The sequence below is a fragment of the Podarcis filfolensis genome (genome assembly GCF_964270895.1).
Source record: "Podarcis filfolensis genome assembly, chromosome: 2".
Classification (NCBI taxonomy): Eukaryota; Metazoa; Chordata; class Lepidosauria; order Squamata; family Lacertidae; genus Podarcis; species Podarcis filfolensis.
In genome coordinates, this window is record NC_139605.1 from 117,716,528 (window position 1) to 117,743,436 (window position 26,909).

The 26,909-nt window shown below is 45.0% G+C and overlaps 2 protein-coding genes across 5 annotated transcripts in view; both read right to left on the bottom strand.

Moving 5' to 3' along the window:
* Nucleotides 1-934: 934 nt before the first annotated feature.
* Nucleotides 935-13,874, bottom strand: SMAGP (small cell adhesion glycoprotein). 4 transcript variants are annotated; one of them, XM_083599561.1, is made up of 5 exons: nucleotides 9,849-9,938; nucleotides 7,226-7,417; nucleotides 4,807-4,885; nucleotides 2,642-2,722; nucleotides 935-1,220 (listed from the first exon to the last, which is right to left on the bottom strand). In XM_083599561.1, the coding sequence occupies exons 3-5, from the start codon at nucleotides 4,838-4,840 to the stop codon at nucleotides 1,045-1,047; spliced, it is 291 nt and encodes a 96-aa protein (XP_083455687.1). In that variant the 5' UTR covers nucleotides 4,841-4,885; nucleotides 7,226-7,417; nucleotides 9,849-9,938; the 3' UTR covers nucleotides 935-1,044. The 4 variants fall into 4 exon arrangements, with proteins under 4 accessions (XP_083455687.1, XP_083455685.1, XP_083455688.1 ...); XM_083599559.1 differs by lacking the exons at nucleotides 7,226-7,417; nucleotides 9,849-9,938 and adding an exon at nucleotides 13,704-13,874; XM_083599562.1 differs by lacking the exon at nucleotides 7,226-7,417 and having other exon boundaries at nucleotides 9,849-9,974.
* Nucleotides 13,875-14,020: 146 nt separating this feature from the next.
* Nucleotides 14,021-26,909, bottom strand: part of BIN2 (bridging integrator 2) — a 37,124-nt gene continuing 24,235 nt past the window's right edge. Inside the window, exons 9-13 of the mRNA XM_083599262.1 lie at nucleotides 26,418-26,500; nucleotides 24,225-25,026; nucleotides 20,771-20,842; nucleotides 20,103-20,198; nucleotides 14,021-15,037 (exon numbers count right to left, since the gene is read on the bottom strand). Coding sequence (XP_083455388.1) covers nucleotides 14,927-15,037; nucleotides 20,103-20,198; nucleotides 20,771-20,842; nucleotides 24,225-25,026; nucleotides 26,418-26,500 — 1,164 coding nt within the window. The 3' untranslated portion in view covers nucleotides 14,021-14,926. The remainder of the gene's footprint in view (nucleotides 15,038-20,102; nucleotides 20,199-20,770; nucleotides 20,843-24,224; nucleotides 25,027-26,417; nucleotides 26,501-26,909) is intronic.

Sequence of the window (26,909 nt, forward strand, 5' to 3'; positions counted from 1 at the left end):
GAATTTGAGAAAATAGTTTAAAAAGCAAACAGTCGGTTTAGAACATACAAATACAGAAATGCAAAACCCCAAAAGCAATGAGTCATTCGCAGTGTGTGCATTTCCTTGCTGATGCCAGATCAGTGCCATTGGGGATGCCAGGCTGTTGGCCATGTGTTGCAGAGCGAAGGGAGAGAACTTCAGTTGGGCTGCTGTTTTCACCTGTTGCAGAACACTTACATTCTCAAGATACAATCTTAATACTGTAACACGTATCTTCTTAAAGAGTGAAGCAGAAAAATGCATCAGTTGCCACAGGAACCTTGATATCAAAATTTCAGAATGCAGGGGGGGACTGGAGCCAAAGAGAAGATAGATTAAATTTCATTTTTCTCCTCATTGTCACACACAATGTAAAGCGTGAGTCTGAGAGAGAAGCTGTTTGAAACTGCATGAATTGTACAATCATCAGAGACGCACAGTTGAGTAGGCACATACTGGCTTTGTCATACACAAGATTTTCACATGACTCTAAAACCCTCTTGAAGCCTCAGTCACATGCATGAGTGTTTATTATTGCAGAGAAGCAAGGTTAAATGTAAATATGCTTTACGCTATGACCACTGCAAGTTTATAGGTGCTGGAAAAGCAAAAGTAGTATAATTTTTTTGCCAATCCATTTTCCTGCACCTGTCACTGTCATCTGAGTGTATCAGGCTTAGATACTGCTATGGTAGTAAGAGGGAAAGAAGTGTTCAGTACTCCCAATGACGTATTTGCCTACTCTAACCCCAAATAAACACAGAGGGTTCATAGAGGGTCTGTGTGTTGCAACTTGACTTTGATCATCCCAGAGATCACAGCTCTTGGACCTGTAAAGGGGCAACCGCTATGCTGTCACAATACACAACTCCTTCCGGTGCCTAGTCGAGCTTCTTAGGAACACAGTGTGATATAAAATAAATAATACAGCTTTTAATTTCTTGACAAAAATGGGTGTCAAATGTAATAAACAGTTTCCAATGTAATAAACAGTTTACTTAAGATCTCAGTGTCCAAAGCATGCTATATAAAATATTCTTCCTTCTCGCCTTTACACGGGAGATCCTCCATTTGGACCGACCCCTCTGGATCCGGTGGAGCTTGTTCATACGTGCGGTAGGTACCTTTGTTCTTGTACAGGTAAACGACGATCAGCACGACGACCGAAAGGAGAGTGACGAGAACCACAGCAATGACGGCTTTAAACAAAAATTGAGAAAAGGGGAACTTTAGCACAAACAGGTCTGGAGCAGACTCACCAGTGCTTTGAGTTTAGGAACAGGCTGCTGACATGTATGTTTCTGCCTCTTAACGTGTCACACAACCTTCACCCCTCCCATTTTGCAGAAATAAGCAAATATGTGCAAAGTAGCTTGATATGAGTAGTTTGAGTTTGGCCAAACTGCGGGAGGCAGTGGAAGACAGGAGTGCCTGGCGTGCTCTGGTCCATGGGGTCACGAAGAGTCGGACACGACTAAACAACAACAGCTTGATATGCATCATATACACAGGTTGCAGAAGCCTGCTATTTTGGGCAGGGAATGTGTGCGATGGTGGTCCAGATTTTTTTTTTTAATGAGTACCGTTACATCCCAGATCTCGAAGGATGCTAGAGGGCTCTGCTGCAGAGGATTTATGTGTGCATTTATGTGTTATGCCACCTGCAGTCTGCACTGCTGGCTTCCCATGGCTGGGCTGAAGCACATCTTGGATGGCAGCTAACAGACTGAGGTTGAATCCTGACAAGACAGAAGTACTGTTTTTGGGGGACAGGAGGCGGGCAGGTGTGGAGGATTCCCTGGTTCTGAATGGGGTAACTGTGCCCCTGAAGGACCAGGTGCGCAGCCCGGGAGTCATCTTGGACTCACAGCTGTCCATGGAGGCGCAGGTCAAATCTGTGTCCAGGGCAGCTGTTTACCAGCTCCATCTGGTACGCAGGCTGAGACCCTATCTGCCTGCGGACTGCCTTGCCAGAGTGGTGCATGCTCTGGTTATCTCCCGCTTGGACTACTGCAATGCGCTCTACGTGGGGCTACCTTTGAAGGTGACCCGGAAACTACAACAAATCCAGAATGTGGCAGCTAGACTGGTGACTGGGAGCGGCCGCAGAGACCACATAAAACCGGTCTTGAAACACCTACATTGGCTCCCAGTACGTTTCCGAGCACAATTCAAAGTGTTGGTGCTGACCTTTAAAACCCTAAATGGCCTTGGTCCACTATATCTGAAGGAGCGTCTCCACCCCCATCGTTCTACCCAGACACTGAGGTCCAGCGCCGAGGGCCTTCTGGCGGTTCCCTCACTGCGAGAAGCCAAGTTACAGGGAACCAGGCATAGGGCCTTCTCGGTAGTGGCGCCTTCCCTGTGGAACGCCGTCCCACCAGATGTCAAAGAGAACAACAACTACCAGACCTTTAGAAGACATCTGAAGGCAGCCCTGTTTAGGGAAGCTTTTAATGTTTGATGTATTATAGCATTTTAATATTTTTTTGGAAGCTGCCCAGAGTGGCTGGGGAAGCCCAGCCAGATGGGCGGGGTATAAATAATAAACTATTATTATTATTATTATTATTATTATTATTATTATTATTATTATCTGCAGAGATACAGGCAACAATACCTCCTATGACAGCCACGTTGGCATCCTCTTGCAAAGTCGGTGTATTCATCTTCTTCATAAATGGGCTGGTCAGTAGCTTTTCTTTATGCATAAGAGAAAGAGATGGATGTCAGAGGCATCTGAATACGGTGAAGTGGAGAGAACTAAGATACCTGGGACTAGGGGGACTCAAGATTCAAAACCTTGCTCAGTCATAGAACCCGCTGGGGGATCTTGAACTAATCGCTTTTGGCCCCAGCAACCTCACAAGATTGTTGCGGAAATAATAAAGTGGGAGCTGGGCACCTGTGCCACCCTGAGGTGCCTGGAGGAATGATGAGATTAAAAATGTAAAGGGACCCCTGACCATTAGGTCCAGTCATGGCTGACTCTGGGGTTGTGGCACTCATCTCGCTTTACTGGCCAAGGGAGCCGACGTACAGCTTCCGGATCATGTGGCCAGTATGACTAAGCCACTTCTGGCGAACCAGAGCAGTGCATGGAAACGCCGTTTACCTTCCCGCTGGAGCGGTACCTATTTATCTACTTGCACTTTGACGTGCTTTCAAACTGCTAGGTTGGCAGGAGCAGGGACCGAGCAACGGGAGCTCACCCCGTTGCGGGGATTCGAACCTTCTGATCGACAAGTCCTAGGCTCTATGGTTTAACCCACAGCGCCACCCACGTCCCTAAGATGAGATTAAAATGTCATAAATAAACTGTTTTCCATAAAACGGCACTCACCCTTTGCATGATGGGCAGGATCCAACAAAGCAGTTCCATTAACGCAAGGATTTGTGGCTAACAGAACTCCCCATCCCTCTCCTCTTCCCACGCCCTTCCCAAATCTGCTCCAGAGGGTTAGGGGAACCCCCAGAAGACCTTTAGGGGGCATGCAGTGAGAGAAGGAGGAAGGGCTATTTGGTTGCACAGCCAAATGGCCTTGCATTAACAGCACTACTTAAGTGGATGTTGTCCAATGTATTCCCTGGCACACTATTTATTATTTTTTAAGTGTGCCATACAGGATCAAGCTGTGGTTCAGAGACTTAAAATCGGTTCAGTAGGTTTGTAGCAACTGCAGCAAAATGAACGTAATGATAGCCACAAAACCTCTAAGCTTCCACTTTCATTAGAATGATTGTGGCCAAGTAGTCTTGATGAAATAACGGGCGCTTGAGGCCAAAATGCTGGTGGAGTAAAAAAAAAAAAAAAAAAAGGCTATTGAAGCCAAAGGGAAACTTGCTCAATTAAAGACTTCAACATTTGGCTCAGGTTATAAAGGGCAGAAGCAGGTCTAGCAGTTTTGTTTCATACTGTTTTCAAGGCTTAGGTAATCAGGCTCTCTCAGTGAATATCTCATTATGTACAGCGGCAGAGTTGCTAGCGGGAACAAATGTTCTGCCAGCAACTCATTTCTAAAGATTTCCAAACCTTGCCAGTATTCAGTCGCTATCTTTTGGGGGCCAATTTCTTTAAAAGAATGCATGACATCAAGGGATATTATATCATTAAGGGTCTTAAGGCCAGCCCAGGTTTCTCAGCGCCCAGGAGAAAGACACGTTTTTCCTACACTTCCTCAAAACCTAACCACCTACCCAGAATATCCTCTTCTCCCTCCCCCCCCTTGTGTCTTAAATATCCTTCAGCGTTGTATTACCTGACTGCAGATCAGCAGCAATCATTGATACCTGCCCTCCCCTATCTGAATTATTCAAGGCAGGTAACAGCAACATATACACTAGCAATCTACAGATTTATCTGGTTAGCTGAAATTGGTACTGTATTTTTCGCTCTATAAGATGCACCAGACCACAAGACGCACCTAGTTTTTGGAGGAGGAAAACAAGAAAAAATATATTCTGAATCTCAGAAGCCAGAACAGCAAGAGGGATCACTGCGCAGTGAAAGCAGCGATCCCTCTTGCTGTTCTGGCTTCTGGCTTAGCTGCCCAGCCTGCATTCGCTCCATAAGACGCATACACATTTCCCCTTACTTTTTAGGAGGGAAAAAGTGAGTCTTATAGAGCAAAAAATACGGTATGTGAAATTCTGGCTCTATTCTAGACAGCCCTGTTGGCCTCTCAATCTCTTGTGCCCCTCTCACCTGGAGCTATCTTTTTTTATTTATTTTTGAAAAGGAAAAAAATAAATAAACAGAACACTCTTACCCTTGAGCGCACTCACCTGTGGGTAATGGTGGTGTTGGAATAGCTGCCATGGCATCACCTTTCCCCCCCGCTTAAAACTTCAGAATCTTTCAGAGCTGGGTGGGGAAAATAAAAATTCTGTAATAGTGCTGTTAACAGAAATCGACAGGTCCCCTCCTTGTATGGGTGTGAAATGAGCACGTTTTTAAAAAGATCTTACTCCTCAGAGGGATAATTTAAATGTCATCACACTTTCTAGTCTCCTAGAACTCCGTGAGACGTAACTTTAAGTAAATATTTATGTATTTAAAACATTTCTATCCCACTGGTTTTATTCAACAGTTTCTAGTCATTTTGTGAAAATTAAGGCTGGGCAAAGGCAGCAGGACAGGAAGGGGGCAGCGGGAAGGAGAGAGGTGCAGGGTGCTTTTAGACGGGGGCTTAATATTGCAAAGGGGTTATTGGCAACAGTATTTTTTTTTAAAAAAAAATTAATTGGATTTCCCCCTGTGTAATAATTTTTTAAGGTCTTATATATATAATAAATGTTCATAAATGTACCAAGCAAACACGTATATGTAGACCACATGTCTGAAGCAGCACAGAAAGACAGTCCTGAAACCATTTTGGCTCTCAAGCTGACCAAATGTTTCTCTGCAAGGAGGGAGGGGGTGAGGGAACCTTCCCATTGTCTCAGGAATTAAGGGATTACCATCTCAAAGGAATGGCCTGACTACCAGAAAGGGCAATCAGATGGGGCAATCAGGTAACTTGCCAGACAGGAGACGAACAATGCACTCAGATCTCTGTTGTAGACCGCCTTTTCTGTGATGTAGGTATGATGTTTCTGGGTGTGGTCTTGGACTCCAGGGCGGGCAATTTAAAATGTCTATATAAGGGCAGGCACACCTTTGTTCTGGGTCCTCCTTCTCTATCCTGCGTGTGAAGGGAGCACCCTGTTGCAATAGCTTTAATAAAGATCAGGCTTACTAGCTGCTTTGCTTCTCTGGTTGGCCTCAGTTATTTTCTCCGACCGATGGAGAACCTACAAAGGGCTCTATAAGGGCTCTTGTGTACCCCATAAGGGAATAAGGGCAGATTTTGTTTACAATACCTGAAAGGGAAAATATAAATTAAATGGGGTGAGTGGGAAGATGGGCTGGCATTTTGAAGACCACATTGTGAGGACACTGCAAAAACAAAAGAAAAAACTTTGCATGCATGAGAAGAACCGACGCCACAATAAACACCCATCTAGTAGTATCTGTAGACATGTCCACGATGGATAGTCTAGTCTAGATGTTATCACTGAACGAGGAAGCAAGGTTGTTGGCAGAGAGTGGGGAAGAGAGAGGCAGAGAAGCAAACCTGCAGCAGGGCATGACCCATATAATCCAAGTATTGTCATGTGGTTTAAACACCACTTAATCATGGAAAAGCTCATTTATCAAATGAAGGAAGCAGAGCGGCAGGCTAAGCCAGAAACATATATCATTTCCTAGATTACACAGATCACCCAACATCACAGATTCAAGTTACACTTGACAAATATAAAACACGATTAACTTGTAGTCCTTTTAAGATAACCTTCAGCTCTTTATTGTGCTGCTATTGTGTCCTAAAACAACTAAGTGGCACTTTGAAAATTAATGCATTTATTATGACATAAGCGCTCATAGTCTACAGTCGACTTCAGTAGATACATGAATTGCAGAATAAAAATAATTAAGAAGTTAGTCTTTAAGGTGCTTTATTGTTTCTGCTGCAATAAACTTAATAAACTAGCCCTCTGGAATCAGTGCTCCATAAGCTTGCTTAGATACTGGTGTTTTTTTTATTGTAGTCATTTTTATATTATAAAATGTGGGAAGGGTGAGGACAAGGGGGCAATATGAAAGAGAAGGGAATGGACCAGAAAAGTCAGAAAGACGTTCTTTTTCAAAGCATGCATCTTAATCAGCTTTAATAAAATAAAACACTATTTAACACTTTTCTAATTCTGCACAAATCTGTTAACCTTCCTTTCTTTCTTTCACTGTTGTATAACTCATACACTTTGCCATTGCATATTCTATGTACATTGTTAATTCCTGTTTTGTTATGTTTGGGATTTCAGCCTTTTCTCAATATTCTGCACAGCATAACCTACCAGCTAAAATCTCATATGAAACTAATTCCCTTGGCTGTACTGGGACTTCTTTCAGTATACATTAGTAAAAATATAGTCAAATCCAAATCTAATTTCACCTGTGCTACTTTTTCTGTTTTTCTCCTTACCGATGACCCAAAACACAGCCACTATATATGACATTCACTTCCCTCCTTTAGTCTGTATTTCTTTGCTCCACTCATAATTAAAAGTATGGCTGTATTCTTATGCCAATCACATGGGAGCAAGCCCCATTGAACTCAATGGGACTTACGGAACTTCTGAGATGTTTCTTAGTATTACTCACTTTTTATTCTGAAGTGAAACAGGAGGACTGAGGAGTTCTTGGTGGAAACAAGATCCAAAACATGGCAGTGAGTGGGTGTCAGGCTAAAAGCAGAGGCAAGAGGAGGAAGTCGACGAGAGACCACGCGACGCAGCTGAATCAGAAAGGAATATTTGCATGAGTGTTGAAATCCCAAAGATGAATGGTGGGAATCTTGTAAGAAGGGAAGGGAGGAAGTATCAATGCCTGAAATTAAAACTGAAGCCAGCTATGGTGCAATGTTGCATGGCAACAGAGGTGCGCTGTGAAATACAGATGTACAAGTGAGACCTGCAACAAAATGTTGCAGTGTGAAGAGTTCCTGTTCACTGATCAGTCCATCAGTCATGTCCTCCTATAGGATACTCTGGGCTGTTTGTGGCTCCCTCCTGCCACATACACTTTAGGGGTTATTCTTTTTTTTTTAAAAAAATAGATTATGTTTTTCAGTTATATGCATTTCAATAGTGTTATCCTCATTCTAACAATTCAAAACTCGACTTCCTTCCTCCTCTTTCTGCGGTTCCTTAAATTTATTTTTATCATTTCCTGCATTTTCTAAGTTAACATATTCTTTTATTCATCTACTTTAAATATATACTCTTATGAAACTGTGTCCTTATCTGTTTACGTTTTGTTTGCAAATATTCAACAAACCATTTCCATTCTTTTATAAAAGGTTTGTTATCTTGATTTATTATTTTTCCGGTAAGTTTGGCCATTTCTTCATAGTCCATAAGTTTTTGTATCCATTCTTCTTTCGTCAGGACTTCTTCTTCTTTCCATTTTTGGGCAAATAACATTCTTGCTGCTTTAGGGGTTTGCATTGCTGCAAAACTTGGTGTTCCCCAAAGCACACCACTAGCGCATGGGAGGTACCATTCTGGCTACATAAGCAATGGGACTTATGCCTGACCGCTGGTAATACAGGGAAAGATTCGCTCATTCATTCATTCTATAACATTTATGAAATGATTGTAAGAAACCTGAAAGTGGTTTGCAAAACGATAATTTTGCAACATTACACTTTGAAGGCAGAGAAGCCTTCAAAAGGGATGGAGGTGGGTGGAGAGTAGGAACTGGTACCTCAAGTCTCGTCAGAGAGGGAGGCCCAGGCCACCACCACAGCCTTGGGGGAAATGTGTGTCAGCAAAGGAAAGGAATAACCTTCTTCTTCTTCGTCAATCTCTCGTAGCCAAGTAAGATTGTCTTCCATAAAACATGGTTCTAACAATGAGTCTGTAAGTGACTGTGGAGGCCAATTCTGGATCCACACGTCCTTCCACAGTGGGGACATTGGTTCCCAGACGGGAGTTGATCCCGGTGTGGATTTGCCAAGCGTGCCTTCCTCTTAGCACGTTTCTCCTTTGCATTCTGAGTTCGAGTGTCTTCAAAGTCCATGACACCTTTGGTAAAGGCTGTTTTCCAGCTGGAGCGCTCGCAGGCCAGTGTTTCCCAGTTGTCGGTGTTTATACTACTTTTTAAAGATTTGCCTTGAGAAAGTCTTTAAACTTCTTTTGTTGACCACCAGCATTACGCTTTCCATTTTTAAGTTCGGAATAGAGTAGCTGCTTTGGAAGACAATAATCAAGCATCCACATAACATGACCAGTCCAATGAAGTTAATGTTGAAGAATCATTGCTTCAACACTGGTAGTTATGGCAAAAGAACAACAACAGCAACACCAAAACCACATTACACACAGACATGTAACAACAGCCCTTTGGGTGGTGGTTAGGGGAGCCATTGGGACTGAAGAAAAGGGTGGCAAGGGGAGGAGATGCTTAAATGACCAGTCTCTCTCCCCTCTTGCAATAGCTTTTCTCCCCACACATTTGCTGCAGCAAGCGCAACCCACGAAAATAACCCTTGCCGGCAGTAGCTTATAAATTACTGCAACGAGATGTCTTCCAATGAAATTTCTACAGGAGCTTTCTTAATGTTACGAAACTTGCTTCTCTGTTCATAAAACTTTCCCACAGGGGTCTTGCTATTCTAGAAAACTTGCTTCTCCGATAAATAATACATTGGCCAGAGCAGAGGGAGGTAGTTTTGATCCTGGAAAAAGAACTGCAGAAGGAAAGGAAGCCCGTGTGTACACATTACCGGCGAAAAAAAACGGCTAGTTCATTCATTTTCTCGATTTGGATCAAAGGTGCAAGGTGTGGGGGGGGGGCGTTACTCATCAAAATGCAGAATTTCACAGGAAACAACAGGATCGATGCAGTGGTGGGAGCAGAGTAAACAGGAATGTGTACAGCGCTGCAAAAGTTACTGCTATTGGATGAGGATGCATCCATTCTAGAGACAGCAAGGAAGGTGGAGGCAGCAAATGGGAATAGGATGGGCAGAAGGGCCCAAAACACGATGCTAGAATCAAGATCTGGAACTCGGAGAGTAGAACTGGGAATGAAAAGAAGAGAAAAGCCCAGGGACAGGAAGAGAAAATAGCTAGGCAGGGAATTTGGTTGCTGCTCATGTAGGCCTACGTGATGTCTGCTAGCTTTGAGGGTGCAGGGGTTCAGTTTGACAGGGCCGGGGAGAGGGGTCATTAGTTAACCAAGTGGAAAGGTGGGGGGCAGTGGCTGGGAGCCCCCCTCTCACCTCTTAACCTTGCTGCCTTCTCTTTGGAGGAGCTTCAGAGTCCAAAATGGTCACAGCCGGGCACAGCGCAAGGCTTCGGTGGGCATGGCAATGCGCTTTCAGCACACAGCAGGCCACACCTCCCAGTCTAGGCCCAGAGGGGTGATGGGGAGATGGGTTTGTGGAAGTTAGCTGGGTGGGTTGGTTAAATATATCTTGCTCAGGGAATTAGGGTAGCCAAGAGCACCACGGTGTAGCCCGAAGAGCTCCAGAGGAAGAGACCTTAAGAAAACGACAGCTTGGTTATGTGCCAGAACATGGATGGTGCCGCGTTACACTATATCTTCCTCCTAATGTTTTATCAACGCGGTTGCTTTTTGCAGTTAAGGAACTGCAAAGCTTCGGAAGGGATGCTATGTTTTCATACTGGAAAAGAGAGCAAAGATCACACACACCCTCCCTCCACAACCGTTCATATTTCAGGAGCACGTCCTCGTTTTAAAAACGGTTGTGCGTTGTTCCTTAGAAGGGACAAAATCACAAGAGGCAACGGGAAGTTTCTGATGAATCCATCAGGGCCTCGTCCGTCAACATGTAGTACATCATCATTGGCCTTAAGTCACATCTAAGAATTGGGGTTTGACAAAGAAAGCTGAGCATATTAAGATTAAGAGAAAATAGGACAAGCAATAATTACAAATTGAATTTACTTTTTACTTTTTTGCTTACAAGCTGCTGAACTGTAAAGAACCTGGCATCTCTTTCATTTTGCCCGTTTATGAGGAGCAGGGGAAAAACAGGAAGACCTTTAAAAAAAAAACCTGACTGTGTATTCAACTAAATCCTACTCAGAGTAGACCTACTGAAACGAATCACTAAAACAACCACCACATATGGCACAGTGAATGCAAAGGGAGCTCAAAGACGCTTTTAGATGGGTGTGTAAAAACATTCTAAGAGCTACAGTGCCACCCAGAAGCATTTCTGAGCTGCTTTTTATGTGAATTATAAAAAGAAACACCTGTTTAAATATGGTGCTTATTTTTGTTTCAGTACAGGAAGCCACCAATAGAAGTTTAGAGCACCTTCTACGAATCCTGCTCCCTGTCCCAGAACTGAAGTCATGATACATCATTCCTGGAAACTGGGGAACAATGTCTTGGGTCTCATCATCCCTTAAATTTGTGGTAATGATGACTGTAAAGGGGTCATCTACTCTTGGGACCACCACTGCTGCTGGTGTGATTGTTTCTGTCTTGGAAGTCATAGTGACATGAACCGTTTGTATAATATGTGGTGATGTCAGTTTTCAGAATACTGTTATGTTGAATCCATAGTTCCACGGACAACCTCTGCAGCATCTCTCCAGCTCGAGAGAAATGGAGTCAACTGTTGTGCAAAGCTGCACAGATTTTTCTTGAGCAGGTACAACTTTTCTTCATGCTTACCTCTAACTCTGACTTTAGCCATTATGTTCTTCACATGCCCCCCAAATGTATTATTTAATCTACATACTACCTTTCTCCCAATACAAGAACCAAGGCAGCTCACAGCATAAATGAAAACAGATACAGCTAAAACACACACAATCTATATAAATATTAAAGACAAAAACCAAATAAGTAACCCTAGTAAAGCAGCACTGAAAACGTTTAAACCCATTTAAAAGCACAACACAATCTATATAAATATTAAAGACAAAAACCAAATAAGTAACCCTAGTAAAGCAGCACTGGAAACGTTTAAACCCAGTTAAAAGCATAACAAATTAAAGAATTTAAATGTACAACACTCGCCTTGCCACAACAGCCAGATGAAGGCTAAGGGCCTGTCTGAACAAAAAATGCTTTTGCCTTCCAGCGAGAAGAAAGCAGAGAGGGAGACAGCCTAGCCTCATGTGGAAAGGAGTTCCACAATCTTGGAGCAGCCACCGAAAAGGCCCTCTCTCCTGGCTTCACCAAAGGTGAGCATGTTACTGTAATTCAAACGGCATGTAAATAAGGCATGTATCACCAGGGCTAGCTCAGAAATCTCTGGAAACAGAAATCCGTAACCACTAATCTCAGTGTGTGTTGTTAAATGCAAATATATAATATGGTTACAAGCCATTACCAAGCGGTAGCAAGAGATTCTAGATAAAGCCAGAGTTTAAAGTAGAGTTTTGGGGCTGCGATGTGACCTAGAAGTAAAGCAGCAAGCTGGAGAGAGTTTCAGAGAGCAATGTTTTACGTCTGTTTGAATCCAAGGCTGCAGCTATGGGAGAAACAAGAGTATTTTGGGGTGGGAATGGCCCTCTATCATAGGCTCAGGCTGTATATATGTGTAAATAAACCATATATCATAAAGACTCCACAGTCTCCACTGTGCCTCATCCCAAAAGGAAGCATGAACCCTGCGTAGGTGTCTGGAACACCTGGAACCTTGCATTGCTACAAGACTGGGGTGGAGTGTAGGGTTGCCATAAGTCAGGAATTTCCAGGACCCTGCCGGGATTCAGCCGTCAGAAACAGTGTCTGGGCGGAAATCGCTTTAATGTCCGGGGAAATCCAGATGTATAGCAGCCCATGTTGGAAGTGTAGAATTTGGCAACCCTAGTGGTGTGCAACAGTATAATAGAAGTGGCTTCCTGCATCTTGTCCCTAAGCAGCTCCTACTCAGCTAAGAAGTATACAGTACAAGTCTCCCAGCTGAGTATCTGATTGGGAAAGGACTGGCCTGGGGTGGTGAAACTCACTTGCTTTCATCAGCCTCCTGAACACAATGGTCAGCTAGGAAATCTAGACATCTTATAACAAAATATTAGGAGTAAACTGCTGAGTGCATGAATATAACAGGAGAACGACAGCATTTACCCCATCCCAAATAATGGCTTCTGGAAGGCGTGTTTTGAGCTGAGAGGAGCTTAGCTCTTGACGTATCCCTGCTTTCCCTTCTCAAAGTGGCTTTTCAATCAAAAGGAATAAAGGGGATGTCAAGCTTTAATTACACACATTTGCATGTAACCTGTAGTTTGGCCACTGTATTCCGGAAGCTGTAAGGGGAGTGCAGTTTTATTCAGTTGTGCAGATACTCATATCTGAAACCCAATCTCCAATGTAAATACTGTATCAGTTCTGCCGCCAGCCCACACAGCATTTGTGAAAATCAAATCTGTGCTCCTTTGCAGTTTAGAATGGGCTGGAGAAAATTGCCTACAGTACCCAAGGCTAAATAGGCATGTACAAAGCGCCTTCCACCATCTCTCTCTCTCTCTCCCCCGCCGGTTTTGCTATCCTCAGTGAAAGAGTTCTCTTGCAGAACAAAGCCATGCAAGGTGTTATTCTTAATGCACTCTCAGCTTCCTCTTTTCATATTCTATAGGCTTTATGTTTCTCTTTCATTCTCAAAGTATTAACTGAGGACTTGCAGCTTGCATTTACAAGTGACAGATTTGAACCAGGGAGACAGAGGGGTAAAGGGCTGTGCTATATGAGTTTTTATTTTTATTTTTAAGAATCCCCTTCATGGCATACCTAGAGAAGCAACTTCAAAGGGGGAAGAAATAACTTGCATTTCAACACCACCACCACACATCTTTCCAGCTTTTAAAATGTTCTGCTTGCCTATCAGAAACCCTCACGAACCTTTAAGAAACGTCTCTGCCAATGTCTTTTAGACATAGGGCATGGTGCTGAATACAGGGATTGGTTGTGCAATGGAATACATCTGAGCTGATCTAGTGTATGCATGCCCGGAAATATTGCATAGGCACAGCCACTGCTCCCATCAGAGCTTTTAGGCTCTAACCCAGATATAGGCATCACACACAAGACAACAGGGCTAGATCTCCATTAACTCCAGCGTTAGAAACTGGCTCCCCATCCCCGTTCTTCTTACCTGATAAGACGACATGGGGGCAAAGAATAATTGGCCTTGTTGCTGGCTGAGTATCTCTCCAAGGTCCAGCTAGTGTGGGTACCTCTCTCAGCTCCAGCTCCCTCCCTTAGCTGGCTGGCTGGCTTTCTGGTGACTAGGCTAAGGCGTTTCCCTTCCCATCTCACCTTTCCAGTTTCACTACATTGATAATAAAGGGCAGAGTCATCAGAACGCTCACTCCCCATTAACTCTTTGTGATGCTGATGAGAGGCTGGCAAGCACACAAGACCCACGGCCTTGTCCCTTGTCTCACAGGCAGATCACACAGGGCAACCAGGTTAATCAAAACATGGTTTATTGAAATATGTTGGTTTTACAAATTAAAAAGAAGGGAGAGGGTCAAAGCAAGCAAATATAATTTATATGGTCCTCTGAGAGTTATCTAGTTTGGGTCAGCATTACTTTCCAGTGAGTTACTTCCAGGAAGCTTTGAAACAAGCTGTGAGGCTGATTCGTATGCTACAAAACCCCTGCACAGAAAACGCTTCGGTGAAGGAATTAACATGGAGCCTGTAAGCAGAGGGCCATGTGTGAAATCACATACACAGGTATATTTTGTTGAACATATGGGCAAGTGCACAGTTACACACCAAGCAGGTACGGCCAATCGCAACTTCCTACCATATGTACGCACAAAGCAAATACATGAATGTACACAGACGTTGTGTGTCAATTTATCCAGTGGACATGTTGTTAATCCCTATTCTGTGTCTACTACCAAGCAGAATCAACCCATTTGTTGTGGGCCCATTATAATAATTCGTAATAAGCTCTGGAGCTGAATGCCAATGCCAATGCATTATCTGGCAACATTCACATTTCATCATGTAGCTTTGGCGGGGGACTCCTTTGAGAAGACTATATGGGGTAGGAGGTAAAGACTCTCAGTTCCCAGCCCTCAAACTGGCCCGCCAGCCATCACTGTTATCACAACTCCAACCCACTCTTTCACTTCTGAAAAGGACTGGAAGGGCCAAAGAGTGGCCCTCAGAGGGATGGGTTTGGCTTTATGGGGAGGAGGACAAATTCAAGAAAGAATGCAATCTACATTTTTATCACATTGACAAGGTGCTATGTGGGTGAAGGAACAATTAACAGGGAGTTTTGGCAAATCAGCATTTGGACAGAAGGGCTTTCTCTTTATTGAGTTCTCTCTTCACCCTGTTTCTGCTCCAGACCTGAGTTTATTCCAAAGGGATAGATTTAACGAGCTTTTGTGGGAAAATTCCTTTCAGTAGCATATTCTGGTTCTCCTTCCAGTCTTTCTCCTTTATACCCATCAGGAATCCCTTTTCCTAGAAAAAAGAAAGAAAAATCCCCCACTCTTAGTCAGGTTAACAAGACCTTTCCCATCACTACAGCCCAGAGAGTCTTCTCAGCATAGGCAATGTGCTTAAAAGCCAGTAAGTTTATTAAATGGCTCCTGCATGGAAGACACCATGTGCAGATGTGCTCATCATATTGCATGGCTACAAATCATTCAGCACATCACACAATGTAGTTTTCAGAGCAGAATTCAAGGCTCACCATCATCACCATCTTAATAATGATGATGATGATGATTCACAACAGCAAAAAGTAGCATACTTCCCCCCCCAGCCTCAGAACTTCACATAAAAACTCCAAATTTGGATTTCAAAATCTAATATTTCTGAATGCATAGATTTGTTTTTGAAGCCTATTACATCTCTCTCTACACAAACACACACTATATTTGCACTAGTCTGTTGTCCTGTTGGTGACCGGTTGTGCAAGCTCCAGGATGAGGGAAGCATTTGAGACAGGCAGGCGTCAGGGCAAGTGCGTGGGGAGAACATGAGTGAACTGGGCTTGCGGCAGCAGGGAAAGCAAGCAGCAGGCAGGCAAGCAAGCAAACTGGGCTTTGGTGGGGGCTGAAGCAGGTGAGTGAATTTGCCTTGAAGCAGTGAGTGGACTGAGGAAGTCGGGGAGCCTGATGCAGGCAAGCAGAGGAGATTGGGTGAAGAATAAGGGAATGGGCTTAGGAGAAGGGGGCTTCAGCAAAGAACAAAGGGGCTTTGGTGAGGCGTAATAATGGCCACTGGGCCCATCACCTCCTGGAAGAAATAGAGGCAGTGAGAGATTTTACTTTCTTGGGCTCCATGATCACTGCAGATGGTGACAGCAGCCACGAAATTAAAAGATGCCTGCTTCTTGGGAGAAAAGCAATGACAAACCTAGACAGCATCTTAAAAAGTAGAGACATCACCTTGCCAGCAAAGGTCCTTATAGTAAAAGCTATGGTTTTCCCAGTAGTGATGTATGGAAGTGAGAGCTGGATCATAAAGAAGACTGATCACCGAAGAATTGATGCTTTTGAATTATGGTGCTGGAGGAGACTCTTGAGAGTCCCATGGACTGCAAAAAGATCAAACCTCTCCCTTCTTAAGGAAGTCAGCCTTGAGTGCTCACTGGAAGGACAGATCGTGAAGCTGAGGCTCCAATACTTTGGCCACCTCATGAGAAGAGAAGACTCCCTGGAAAAGACCCTGATGTTGGGAAAGATGGGGGGCACAAGGAGAAGGGTACAACAGAGGACGAGATGGTTGGATAGTGTTCTTGAAGCTACCAGCATGAGTTTGACCAAACTGCGGGAGGCAGTGGAAGACAGGAGTGCCTGGTGTGCTCTGGTCCATGGGGTCACGAAGAGTTGGACACAACTAAACAACTAAACAACAACAACAACAACAACAAGGGGAAAGAGAGAGTTTTGAGGAGGGGTTGTGGGATTGGTGAGTGAAGCAAACAGGCATCAACCCCTAGAATACATAAATTTGCACACAAACACACAATATTCTCAGAAGTTGGTTGACTGAACTTCATTTTTAGCTTCCCCCCAAAATGGCTTGTGAAACTCAAAACCACCATATTCTTAAATTTTAAGCATTTTAAAGCCACAGTTTTGTATTTTGAACATGCAGCATATAGAAGCAAACTTCCATTTCATTTCCACGGTAAAAACAACAACACAGAGCTGTGTGAAAGCATCTTGCAGATGGAAATGTTTTGCATCAAATGCAAGATTAAGTTCTTGATTGGCTTTGATTTTGGAAAAATGTGAAGTGACAGTTTGAGTTGTCTAGGAGCCTAAATTTCAGATATTTAACACACTTTTGAGAGCAGGTTTACAACTGAAGTGAAAAGGTTGTCATCCCTCCATCCCCGCTACATTTTATGACAGCTGAAAAAATTATTCCTGACAGCAGTTAGAACACCAGTAGCGATGTACACAATCAAGAACAAAAGGGAGGGACCACAGCTTTATTTATTTACAGCTTCAGTATAGCTCAGGGACAGAGTATGTGCTTTGCAGGCAGAAAGGTCCAGAGTCAATCCCTGGCATCTTCAGTTAGAAAGGGTCAGGTAGCAGGTGATGTTAACTAAATCCAGTGTTGCCCTACTCAGAGTAAACCCATTGAAATTAATAGGCTACCTTAGGTAATTTCACTGGGTTTGCTCTGAATATTGAATACAATCCTTTGTCTATGGTTGGCATTTTCTTTATTCTGTTGTGATGGTTTGCGATTTTACCACTGAACTTGATCATACTGTAAGGTAAAGGTAAAGGGACCCCTGACCATTAGGTCCAGTCGTGGACGACTCTGGAGTTGCGCGCTCATCTCACTTTACTGGCCGAGGGAGCTGGCGTACAGCTTCCAGGTCATGTGGCCAGCATGGTGAACCAGAGCAGTGCACGGAAATGCCGTTTACCTTCCCGCTAGAGTGGTACCTATTTATCTACTTGCACTTTGATGTGCTTTCAAACTGCTAGGTGAGATAAGACTAAGAGCTGGTGGCTTGCCTAAGGCCACCTATGGGGTTGATACCAGATTTGAATGCTGTACTTCCTGATTCATAGCTGCCCCTTTAGCTGCTATATTACACTAGCAGAAAAAGGAAATAAATACAGTGGTACCTTGGGTTAAGTACTTAATTCGTTCCGGAGGTCCGTTCTTAACCTGAAGCCCCACTTTAGCTAATGGGGCCTCCTGCTGCTGTCGCGCTGCCGGAGCACGATTTCTGTTCTCATCCTGAAGCAAAGTTCTTAACCCGAGGTAATATTTCTGGGTTAGGGGAGTCTGTAACCTGAAGCGTATGTAACCCGAGGTACCACTGTACACGTTCAATGGCTTCTGTATAAAAGGATTTTCAAACGGTTAAAGTTGCAATGCATAGCATGCCGATTTGCCTTTAAATGTTCTGCCTTTGTAGGAAGCAAATGAGAGTGTGGAGAGAAGGGTGTGAAGGAGAGTTAATAATTGATAGAAGACAGTGGGTATGGGAACACACATGTAAATAGACTTAACACACGGCAGCAGCAGTGGCAGCAGCAGCTCTGCCTGCAGTTCCTGTTCCAGGCAGAGAGCTGAGAATGCAACAAGGTCAGGCTGTGCTTTCTATGAAACAACGGGGTCATGTCCCATAGCTATCAGAAACCCAACGAGGTTCTATTGTTCACACACACAAAAATCCAAAATATGCTCCACCAATCATGACTGGCACTAAAAAAATAATCAGTGCCAACATTTCTACGCCAATGGAACTCAAATTCTGCACCATGGAAAACTGAGTTATGGAGCCCATTATAAACTATGTAAATTATGAACACAGGGTGTGCACATGTGTATTCTGATGCAGAGTCTGCATGGCTGTGGGGCTGGTATCTTTCCTCCATCCCCCCGCCCCCAAATGTTCAAAGCCTTGCATGGGACAAAGAACCACAGTTCCTTAGTTCCACACTAAGGTGTGTCTGACCCCACAACACCTCTTTCTTTGCCCCTGGGAGACAATGATCCAGTTGCTTCCTAGACACTGTGTTGAGCTACGACTTTTGATAAATTATAGACAAGGTCATCGCTTGGGTGATGGAATCCTGCAGGGCCCACAAGTGCCCACCTGCCCCTGCCATTGCTGGGCTTGTGTGGCTGCAGCGGCTGCTTCCAGAGAGATCTCACTAGAAGTTGCCATGGCACGACCCCTTTAAGCAAGGTTGCAGGGCGGGGGAGAAACAGGCAGGTTCAGTATACCTGAAGGAGCATCTCCACCCCCATCGTTCTGCCCGGACACTGAGGTCCAGTGCTGAGGGCCTTCTGGTGGTTCCCTCGCTGCGAGAAGCCAACTTACAGGGAACCAGGCAGAGGGCCTTCTCGGTAGTGGCACCCGCCCTGTGGAACGCTCTCCCACCAGATGTCAAAGAGAAAAACAACTACCACATTTTTAGAAGACATCTGAAGGCAGCCCTGTTTAGGGAAGCTTTTAACGTTTAATAGGTTATTGTATTTTAATATTCTGCTGGAAGCCGCCCAGAGTGGCTGGAGAGGCCCTGCCAGATGGGTGGGGTATAAGTGGTAAATAATAATAATAATTATTATTATTATTATTATTATTATTGGTTGCCAATTTTTGGTTTAAAAAATCCTGGCCTCCTTCATGGACCCAAGGTGCAGCTCCACGGACTAGGCATGGAAGTTGTCCCAAACTGGAGGGTCAGAGTCTGCACCCTGGAAGTACTTGGCAAGTCAGTGGGGGGGGGGAGCCCAGGCAGGATGTGGTAGGTAATCCAGTGGGGGCATGGATGGGGGAGCATCTCTAAGGGTGCTCTCTCTCAAAAATAAACAGGTTGCCTTTTCCAGACAAGACAACTTAAAAAATGGATAGTGCCATTATTTAATGGACTACTGGGCAGAAAGTAGATCAGGGTCTACTGGTAGCTCTCTGGGTGATTTGATGGAACTTGGTAATGGTTTAAGACTCCCAATGGTCGAACAATGACAACAACAAAATAATACTCCCACCCCCCAAGAAGATTATACTGAAATGAAGGATTTTCTTAACTGGGTGGGGGAAGGAGTTAACAAGGAGAGGATTTTTGCGACTTCCATTCCATTCTGCTACTCAAAAACAAGAGCCGGGACTCCCAACCTCCAGCCCTCCAGATGTTTTGGGCTACAATTCCCATCATCCCTGCCCACTGGTCCTGTTAGCTAGGGCTCATGGGAGTTGTAGGCCAAAGGATCTGGAGGGCCGCAAGTTGGGGATGCCTGAACAACAGCTTGAGCTCAGCATTCTTTAATTCCATTTCTCTTGCTCCAGGTTCCGATTTGTTGACCTCAGGGTTTTAGTAAAAGAAGGAGAAGCAGATCCCACAAGCCTGAGGTCTGCTTAATCCTGTCCTATCCTACTGAGGAGCTTCATGAGAAGAGTGTTGGCTCTGCCCATGTAAGCTTTGGGGCCACAGTTGGCCCTCTCTGGTTCCTAGGGCATCCTGTATCACATCAGTGCCAAGTATTGTCATCCATTAGCATTTTGAACAACAGTGCCAAATAAGTGCCCTGATGTTACCTCAGCCTCTTTATCTGACAGCACTAGCATGATTTCCCCTTCTCCAAACTGAAGGTGCTTCTCATCCTTCGAAGCATGAGCTTGGACTGCCTGAGCCTGGAAAAGGAAACATGATACCAATGAAGCAATGCATTTCTAGACTGGGCAACTTGCAGGTCACACACACATACACACGTGTGTGTGTGTGTCGATAAGCCTCAAGAGTCATGCTATTCCCCCTTAACTCAGGCCTACTTTTTGTGACTCATTTACACAAGAGCCAAACATTCTGCCTGTAGATTAGGTAAAGGGTAAAGGGACCCCTGACCGTTAGGTCCAGTCGTGGCCGACTCTGGGGTTGCGGCACTCATCTCATTTTATTGGCCAAGGGAGCCGGCATACAGCTTCTGGGTCATGTGGCCAGCATGACTAAGTCGCTTCTGGCGAACCAGAGCAGCGCACGGAAATGCCGTTTACCTTCCCGCCGGAGCGGTAGCTATTTATCTACTTGCACTTTGACGTGCTTTCGAACTGCTAGGTTGGCAGGAGCAGGGAACGAGCAACGGGAGCTCACCCCGTCGCAGGGATTCGAACTGCCGACCTTCAGATCGGCAAGTCCTAGGCTCTGGTTTAACCCACAGCGCCACCCGCGTCCCTGTAGATCAGGTAAGCGAATGCTTTTTCCTTACCTTGAAAAGGAAGCCCGAGGGCAACTTGCCATAATTCTCTTTCTTATCATCTGAGAAGAAGCTGGAGATGATCTGAAACGAAAAAGGGGCTTTCACTTATTGAACGGAATCACAGCACCAGATTTGAAATTTGACCACAGGTGTCTGGAGGATGCTGCAAGTGTGTTTGAATACACACAGTATGGAATTCCTTTCTTATGGCCACTCCCTGAAGTACAAGTACTTTTCAGTATTATATTTTTTATTTCAGACAACTTTTGTTGCATACAGCCCCTGAGGCCAAATCATTAAAACACACACATATGGTGGCCTACACAGTGGCATCGCATGGGGAGGCCCAGAGGGGCATTTTTTGTTTTTTTGGGGGGTGCATTTTGCTCCTCAACCCTGCCAACCCCACGAGCTGTTGCGTCCTCTGTACACAGCCCTGCTGCATTGCAAAGCAGCACAAGGCTGGCAGGGCAGCGTGAGTGTGTTCTTTGGGAGTGTTGTGCCCGCCGAGGGTGGGCAGGGGTGTAGTGCACCCCCCCCGGGAACATGCACCAGCCCAGGGTGCGCTCATCTGCCCACCCTGGGCGCCAGCCACACAAGCTACGCAGCAGGGCCTACAGACTCAACCATCAGCACCTATTCTATTCCTTCTTTGACAAAAGCAAAATGGAGAAGAGAGAGATGTGGCGGCCAGCCCTGTGCTTTTGTTACCTGCACAGGTGAGGTCACGCCCACCTCTGGTCACATGTAGAGGAAACAGGAAGTTTATCTACTGGCTGGACAAACATCCCTCTTCATGTCTAAACATGTCCACTCTAGGAATGTTGTATTTGACTGCTCTGTGTTTCACACCCCAGTTTTATTGCAGTTGCTTTACTTATTTGTCACCTGCCCTGAGTGCAGGATATTAATGTTTTAAATCTTAAATTCATTCATCAAGGCCCTGCTTGAGAGTCCCTTGGGGAGTTTTCAGGCATGTTATAAGCCAATTAAGAGCCCTTTCGGAGCATCGTTTCATAGAATCATAGAATCATAGAGTTGGAAGAGACCACAAGGGCCATCGAGTCCAACCCCCTGCCAAGCGATGGATTTGCAGGGATTACCAACATGCACTTGTCCTCCTTAAAGGAAACTGCATTGTCCCAGGGCAGTTTCTGCAATATGCTGCCACTTATGCCCAGTCACTAAAGTTGCATGAAGCAAAGTCACTGTACTCTCAGTCCCCATCTCTCCATCTGCAACATGGGAGGAAGAGACTGACTTAGCCCACAGGTCCGTGTCCTGAGGGTTACTAACATATGTAAAGCATTTTTGAACATTGGCAGGGGGTGGGGAACACTGTAGAACTGTAGAGAGCCAGTGTGGTGTAGTGGTTAAGAGCGGTGGACTCGTAATCTGGTGAACTGGGTTCGCTTCCCCGCTCCTCCACATGCAGCTGCTGGGTGACCTTGGGCTAGTCACACTTCTCTGAAGTCTCTCAGCCTCACTCACCTCACAGAGTGTTTGTTGTGGGGGAAGAAGGGAAAGGAGATTGTGAACCACTTTGAGAGGGTAGTGATAAAGAGGGATATCAAATCCAAACTCCTCCTCCTCCTCCTCCTCCTCCTCTTCTTCTTCTTCTTCTTCTTCTTCTTCTTCTTCTTCTTCTTCTTCTTCTTCTTCTTCTTCGTCCTCTTCTTCTTGTTGTTGTTGCTGCTACTTTGCCACAGGACAAATCAGGCACAAATCTGCCTTCAGTCAACAGTCTCTGGGAACACCTCACACAGAGGTTTCCAAACAGTGAATTAGCAGCCCTAAAATGGTGCTGGTTTTTGGAGTCTGCACTGGTTTTTCCTGTCAGACAGGATTGGTACTCTTCATGTCTGGCATGTGTAATGCCTCTCCAATTAAATCTCCCAAGTGAGAGGCTCTGTTTTTGGGGAAAACTTTTGCAGCTGAGTAGCTTTTGTAGCTGCTGAGGCAATTTTGCACTGGAAGAAGGGCCTTGCTCTAAGGGAGAAATAACCAAATAAGTGGGAAAGGCAAATCTCTGTTAGAGGGCCGGGCTGTTTCCTTCATTGCCTGCTCATAATAAGATCCCAGAAACGTCTGGATTGTCAGTGTTGGTCTTGAGATTGATCTAACAGTACAGTTGTTATATTGTCCTGCATACAATCACTGTCTTCCTCCCCACTGTTTCTCTTCCTAAATTGCACACCTCTCTTGTTGGTTTCAGTATTGATTTCATACTGTATGCCTCTACCGCCAATTAGGAAGACATATTACAAGAGCCACCAGGTAGACACATAATCGTATTATAACAAGCTATTCCTCACATTGTTAGCTCACAGAGAATGATGCATAAGGTAGATATGGACTATGCAAAGCTATCTTGGAAGGTACAGCTTGGAGCAATTCTCCCACCTCCCCATCCCATTCTTTTGTAGCCTGGAAAGTGTAGGAGTCCTCATCTCCCAATGTTCTCATTCTGAGAAATAAGGTAATTCTGATTGCAGGATCCTTGGGGTATCGTCCTGTCCTTTTGCTTTTATTAATTTCTCTCCAAATTTGTGCTAAATAACAATGAATAATAATGACAAAAACTACTACTAAAATAATCACAACACAGTGCCTGGTGACAGGCAGTCAAGTCATGTATCCACAGCAGTGACCAGAGGAGGAATGACCACTGGGAGGAGCACAGAGAGAAGAAACGCCATGGTGCATCTGCAGTAGCACAACTGGACGCCTTCATCTGCCCCAGCTGTAACAAAACATGTCTCTCCTGCATCGGTCTCTACAACCTTCCAACAGCTTGACCTCAACCCCAAAGGTGTACTCCTTCATTGTCTCCCAAGACAGACAGATGCCATCAACAACCACAACAACCCAGGTTTCCTACTGAGCTGAGTTTCCCTCCATTTCCTCTGTGTCCATCTCAACATGCCTCCCCACACACTGAATTTTTCATGCTAACATACTAAGCCACAAAAGAGGCACTTGCCCATCATTTTGCTCCTTAATGAGAAGACTAAGGTAAAGGTAGAGGGACCCCTAACCATTAGGTCCAGTCGTGACCGACTCTGGGGTTGTGCGCTCATCTCGCTTTATTGGCTGAGGGAGCCGGCGTACAGCTTCTGGGTCATGTGGCCAGCATGACTAAGCCGCTTCTGGCGAACCAGAGCAGCGCACGGAAACGCCGTTTACCTTCCCGCCAGAGTGGTACCTATTTATCTACTTGCACTTTGACGTGCTTTTGAACTGCTAGGTTGGCAGGAGCAGGGACCGAGCAATGGGAGCTCACCCCGTCGCAGGGATTCGAACCGCCGGCCTTCAGATCGGCAAGTCCTAGGCTCTGTGGTTTAACCCACAGTGCCACCCGCGTCCCTAATGAGAAGACTAAAGTTCCCTTAATGCTATCTACACAGTGTGCAGTTACCTAGTGGGACGGGTTGGTGGTGCAGAACCCTCTCATGCCTTTTACCTGAGCATTGGTGGCCTTTGGGGAGACATCTATTTCTTCAATGCTTCCTTCACTGTTGACGTCATCTTCAGCATCCCCGCTTTCCTCTGGCTGCTGTTGAGCGGCCTCTGCTTTTGGTAAAGCAGGGGAAAGGCAGTCATTGGTGGTACTTGGTGCACCTTCTTGGGCTTCTTCAGCTTCAGATGAAGGATCTTGAGGATTGTCTTCAGGACGAACTGAACTCTCCCTGAGTGGCACGTTGCTCTCCTGACAGTCTGTTCCCCCAGTCTGAGCTTCATCCTGAGTGTTCTGGGGAGGTAGAGACAAGACCTCAACCCTTGGCTGCAACGAGGAACCCTCATCTTTCTCACAAGTATCACTGGCTTCAAAGTCACTCCTCAAAGGAGGCTGGGAGGTCTCTCCAGAGTTTTTGGGAACATTCGGGCTTTTGCCAGCAGCCTCCAGCACTGCCTCAGATAAAATTCCTGCTGCTATATCATTTGCAGCCTCCTCAACTTCCTGGGGGGTGCCTATGGGAATGCTGGGGGTTGTCTCTACTGTTTGGCTGTCCTCTTTGGCTTCACTAGCAGTTGAAGAGTCTGGCCTGGCCGCATCCGTAGCCAAAGATGGAGCTGTCTCTTCCTCTGCCTTGCTGGCCCCACCAGGCGCAGATGCTGCTTTGGTTGCCGAAGCAGATTCTCTTTCGTGATTTGAGGAAATGGCAGGAGGAGACGTGGGCATCTCACTTGTGCTGTTCCTTGAAGGTATGGCAGAGGGGCTGGTTGGACTTACTGGAGACGAGATGACCAACGATGCTCTGTTACTGCATAACGAGAAACATAAGTTGCGTTACAAAGTTTGAACATGCAGCTTTATTCAGCCTCTATAGTGAAAGTAAACCTCTCCATGTATTTGAGCTACAGTGGTACCTCGGGTTACATACGCTTCAGGTTACAGACTCCCCTAACCCAGAAATAGTACCTCGGGTTAAGAACTTTGCTTCAGGATGAGAACAGAAATCGTGCTCCAGTGGCGTGGCGGCAGAAGGAGGCCCCATTAGCTAAAGTGGTGCTTCAGGTAAAGAACAGTTTCAGGTTAAGAATGGACCTCCGGAACGAATTAAGTACTTAACCCGAGGTACCACTGTATTTTAAAGGAATTTCTCCAAAATCTACACTTCTGGCATTGCCCAGAAAAGCTCAACAACTTCCAGATTTGACAGAAAACCCAATCTTAATGCACAAGACTCCCGTGGCTTCCCTTAGCATCACCTCCCCTTGTCTGCTTGCTCCAGAAACTGACCACTGACCCATCTTGGAGCATGTAATCTGCCTCAGGCCCTTTAGACTAGGGGTCAGCAAACTTTTTCAGCAAGGGGCCGGTCCACTGTCCCTCAGACCTTGTGGGGGGGGGGGACTATATTTTGGAAAAAAAATAAAAATGAACGAATTCCTATGCCCCACAAATAACCCAGAGATGCATGTTAAATAAAAGGACACATTCTACTCATGTAAAAAAGATGCTGATTCCTGGACCGTCCGTGGGCTGGATTTAGAAGGCAGTTGGGCCAGATATGGCCCCCGGGCCTTAGTTTGCCTACCCATGCTTTAGACCTTGCTTTAGACCTTGATCTGCTTGTGACCCCCCAACTGCAATCCATCTCTGACCTGAGCCAAGACTTGACAAATGATTACAAATCAGAGGCTGTCATGGATTGAACCAAGAGAGCATCTTTTCCTATAAGTGACTCCCTGCTCTTAAGATTCAGTATATAAAACCCACTGGTTATTCTACCCTCCGTTAGTCAAGATGGCGCTTTTCTGTGGTGGTCCCAAAGGTATGGAATCAGGTGGCTGCTGAGATTCAGTGTTGTAATCTTGGCCCATTTAAATGAACTGTAATCGATGTGGCTGCTCGGTCAGTCTTTCTGAAGCTAACGTGCTCCTCTGGAAAGGTTTTTTGTTTCTACTCTGACTGCTGTTTAGTGGCTGTTCACATTTCCCCTTTCAAAGTTTCCATATGTATTTTGTTCTAAAACAGCTCACTGCCTTGAGAAGCCCTGTTATTAAAAGATGGATTATAAATCTTTTAATTAACTGACTGACAAACAAACCAGATCTCCTGGGATCCAAAGTGGAGAGGAGTTGCTAGTTGCCCACATGGCTGCTGCTTCCGAGATTCCTCTATGCCCACAGGAAAGAGGAAATCACTTACCTTGACACCCCTTTAATAATGAAGACTTTATTGGAGTGCTGCTTTTCCAATGTGCTCATCACATCATACAGGTCATGGTTTAGCTACAAGCAGCAGCAACAAGAAAAGCAAATATCATTACCCAGTAATTAAGAAATTACCGCTATTCACTTATTCACATAAAATAATTAATCCTGACTGACTGCTTCAAGTCAATGAGTGTTTCAAGCTTATTGGTTTATTTAAAATGTTTCTCAGACACTTTTCACTGCAATGCAGTTCCAGAGCGGGCTGTAATTAAAACAGAAATCCATCTCCTATACAGCCACTCATAAAACATGGCAGATATATGGCAACCAGACAAAAATAAAATAAAATGTCATGAATATCCAGCAAAGGCCTATCAGCTGGAAACACAGACAGGTAGTCCCCAGCCATATCTCAGAGGGGAGGGAAATGGACCACTGGGATGCCACCACCAAGAAGGCTCTGGAGCTTCTGATAGAGGTGGCA

Excerpts from the sequence above, each read along its gene's own strand:
- SMAGP (XM_083599559.1), bottom strand. The coding sequence starts at position 4,840 with ATGGCAGCTATTCCAACACCACCATTACCCACAG. Across the intron at positions 2,723-4,806 it reads AACACCACCATTACCCACAG|AAAAGCTACTGACCAGCCCA; the intron begins GTGAGTGCGCTC and ends TTATGCATAAAG. Across the intron at positions 1,221-2,641 it reads CAACGTGGCTGTCATAGGAG|CCGTCATTGCTGTGGTTCTC; the intron begins GTATTGTTGCCT and ends TTTTGTTTAAAG.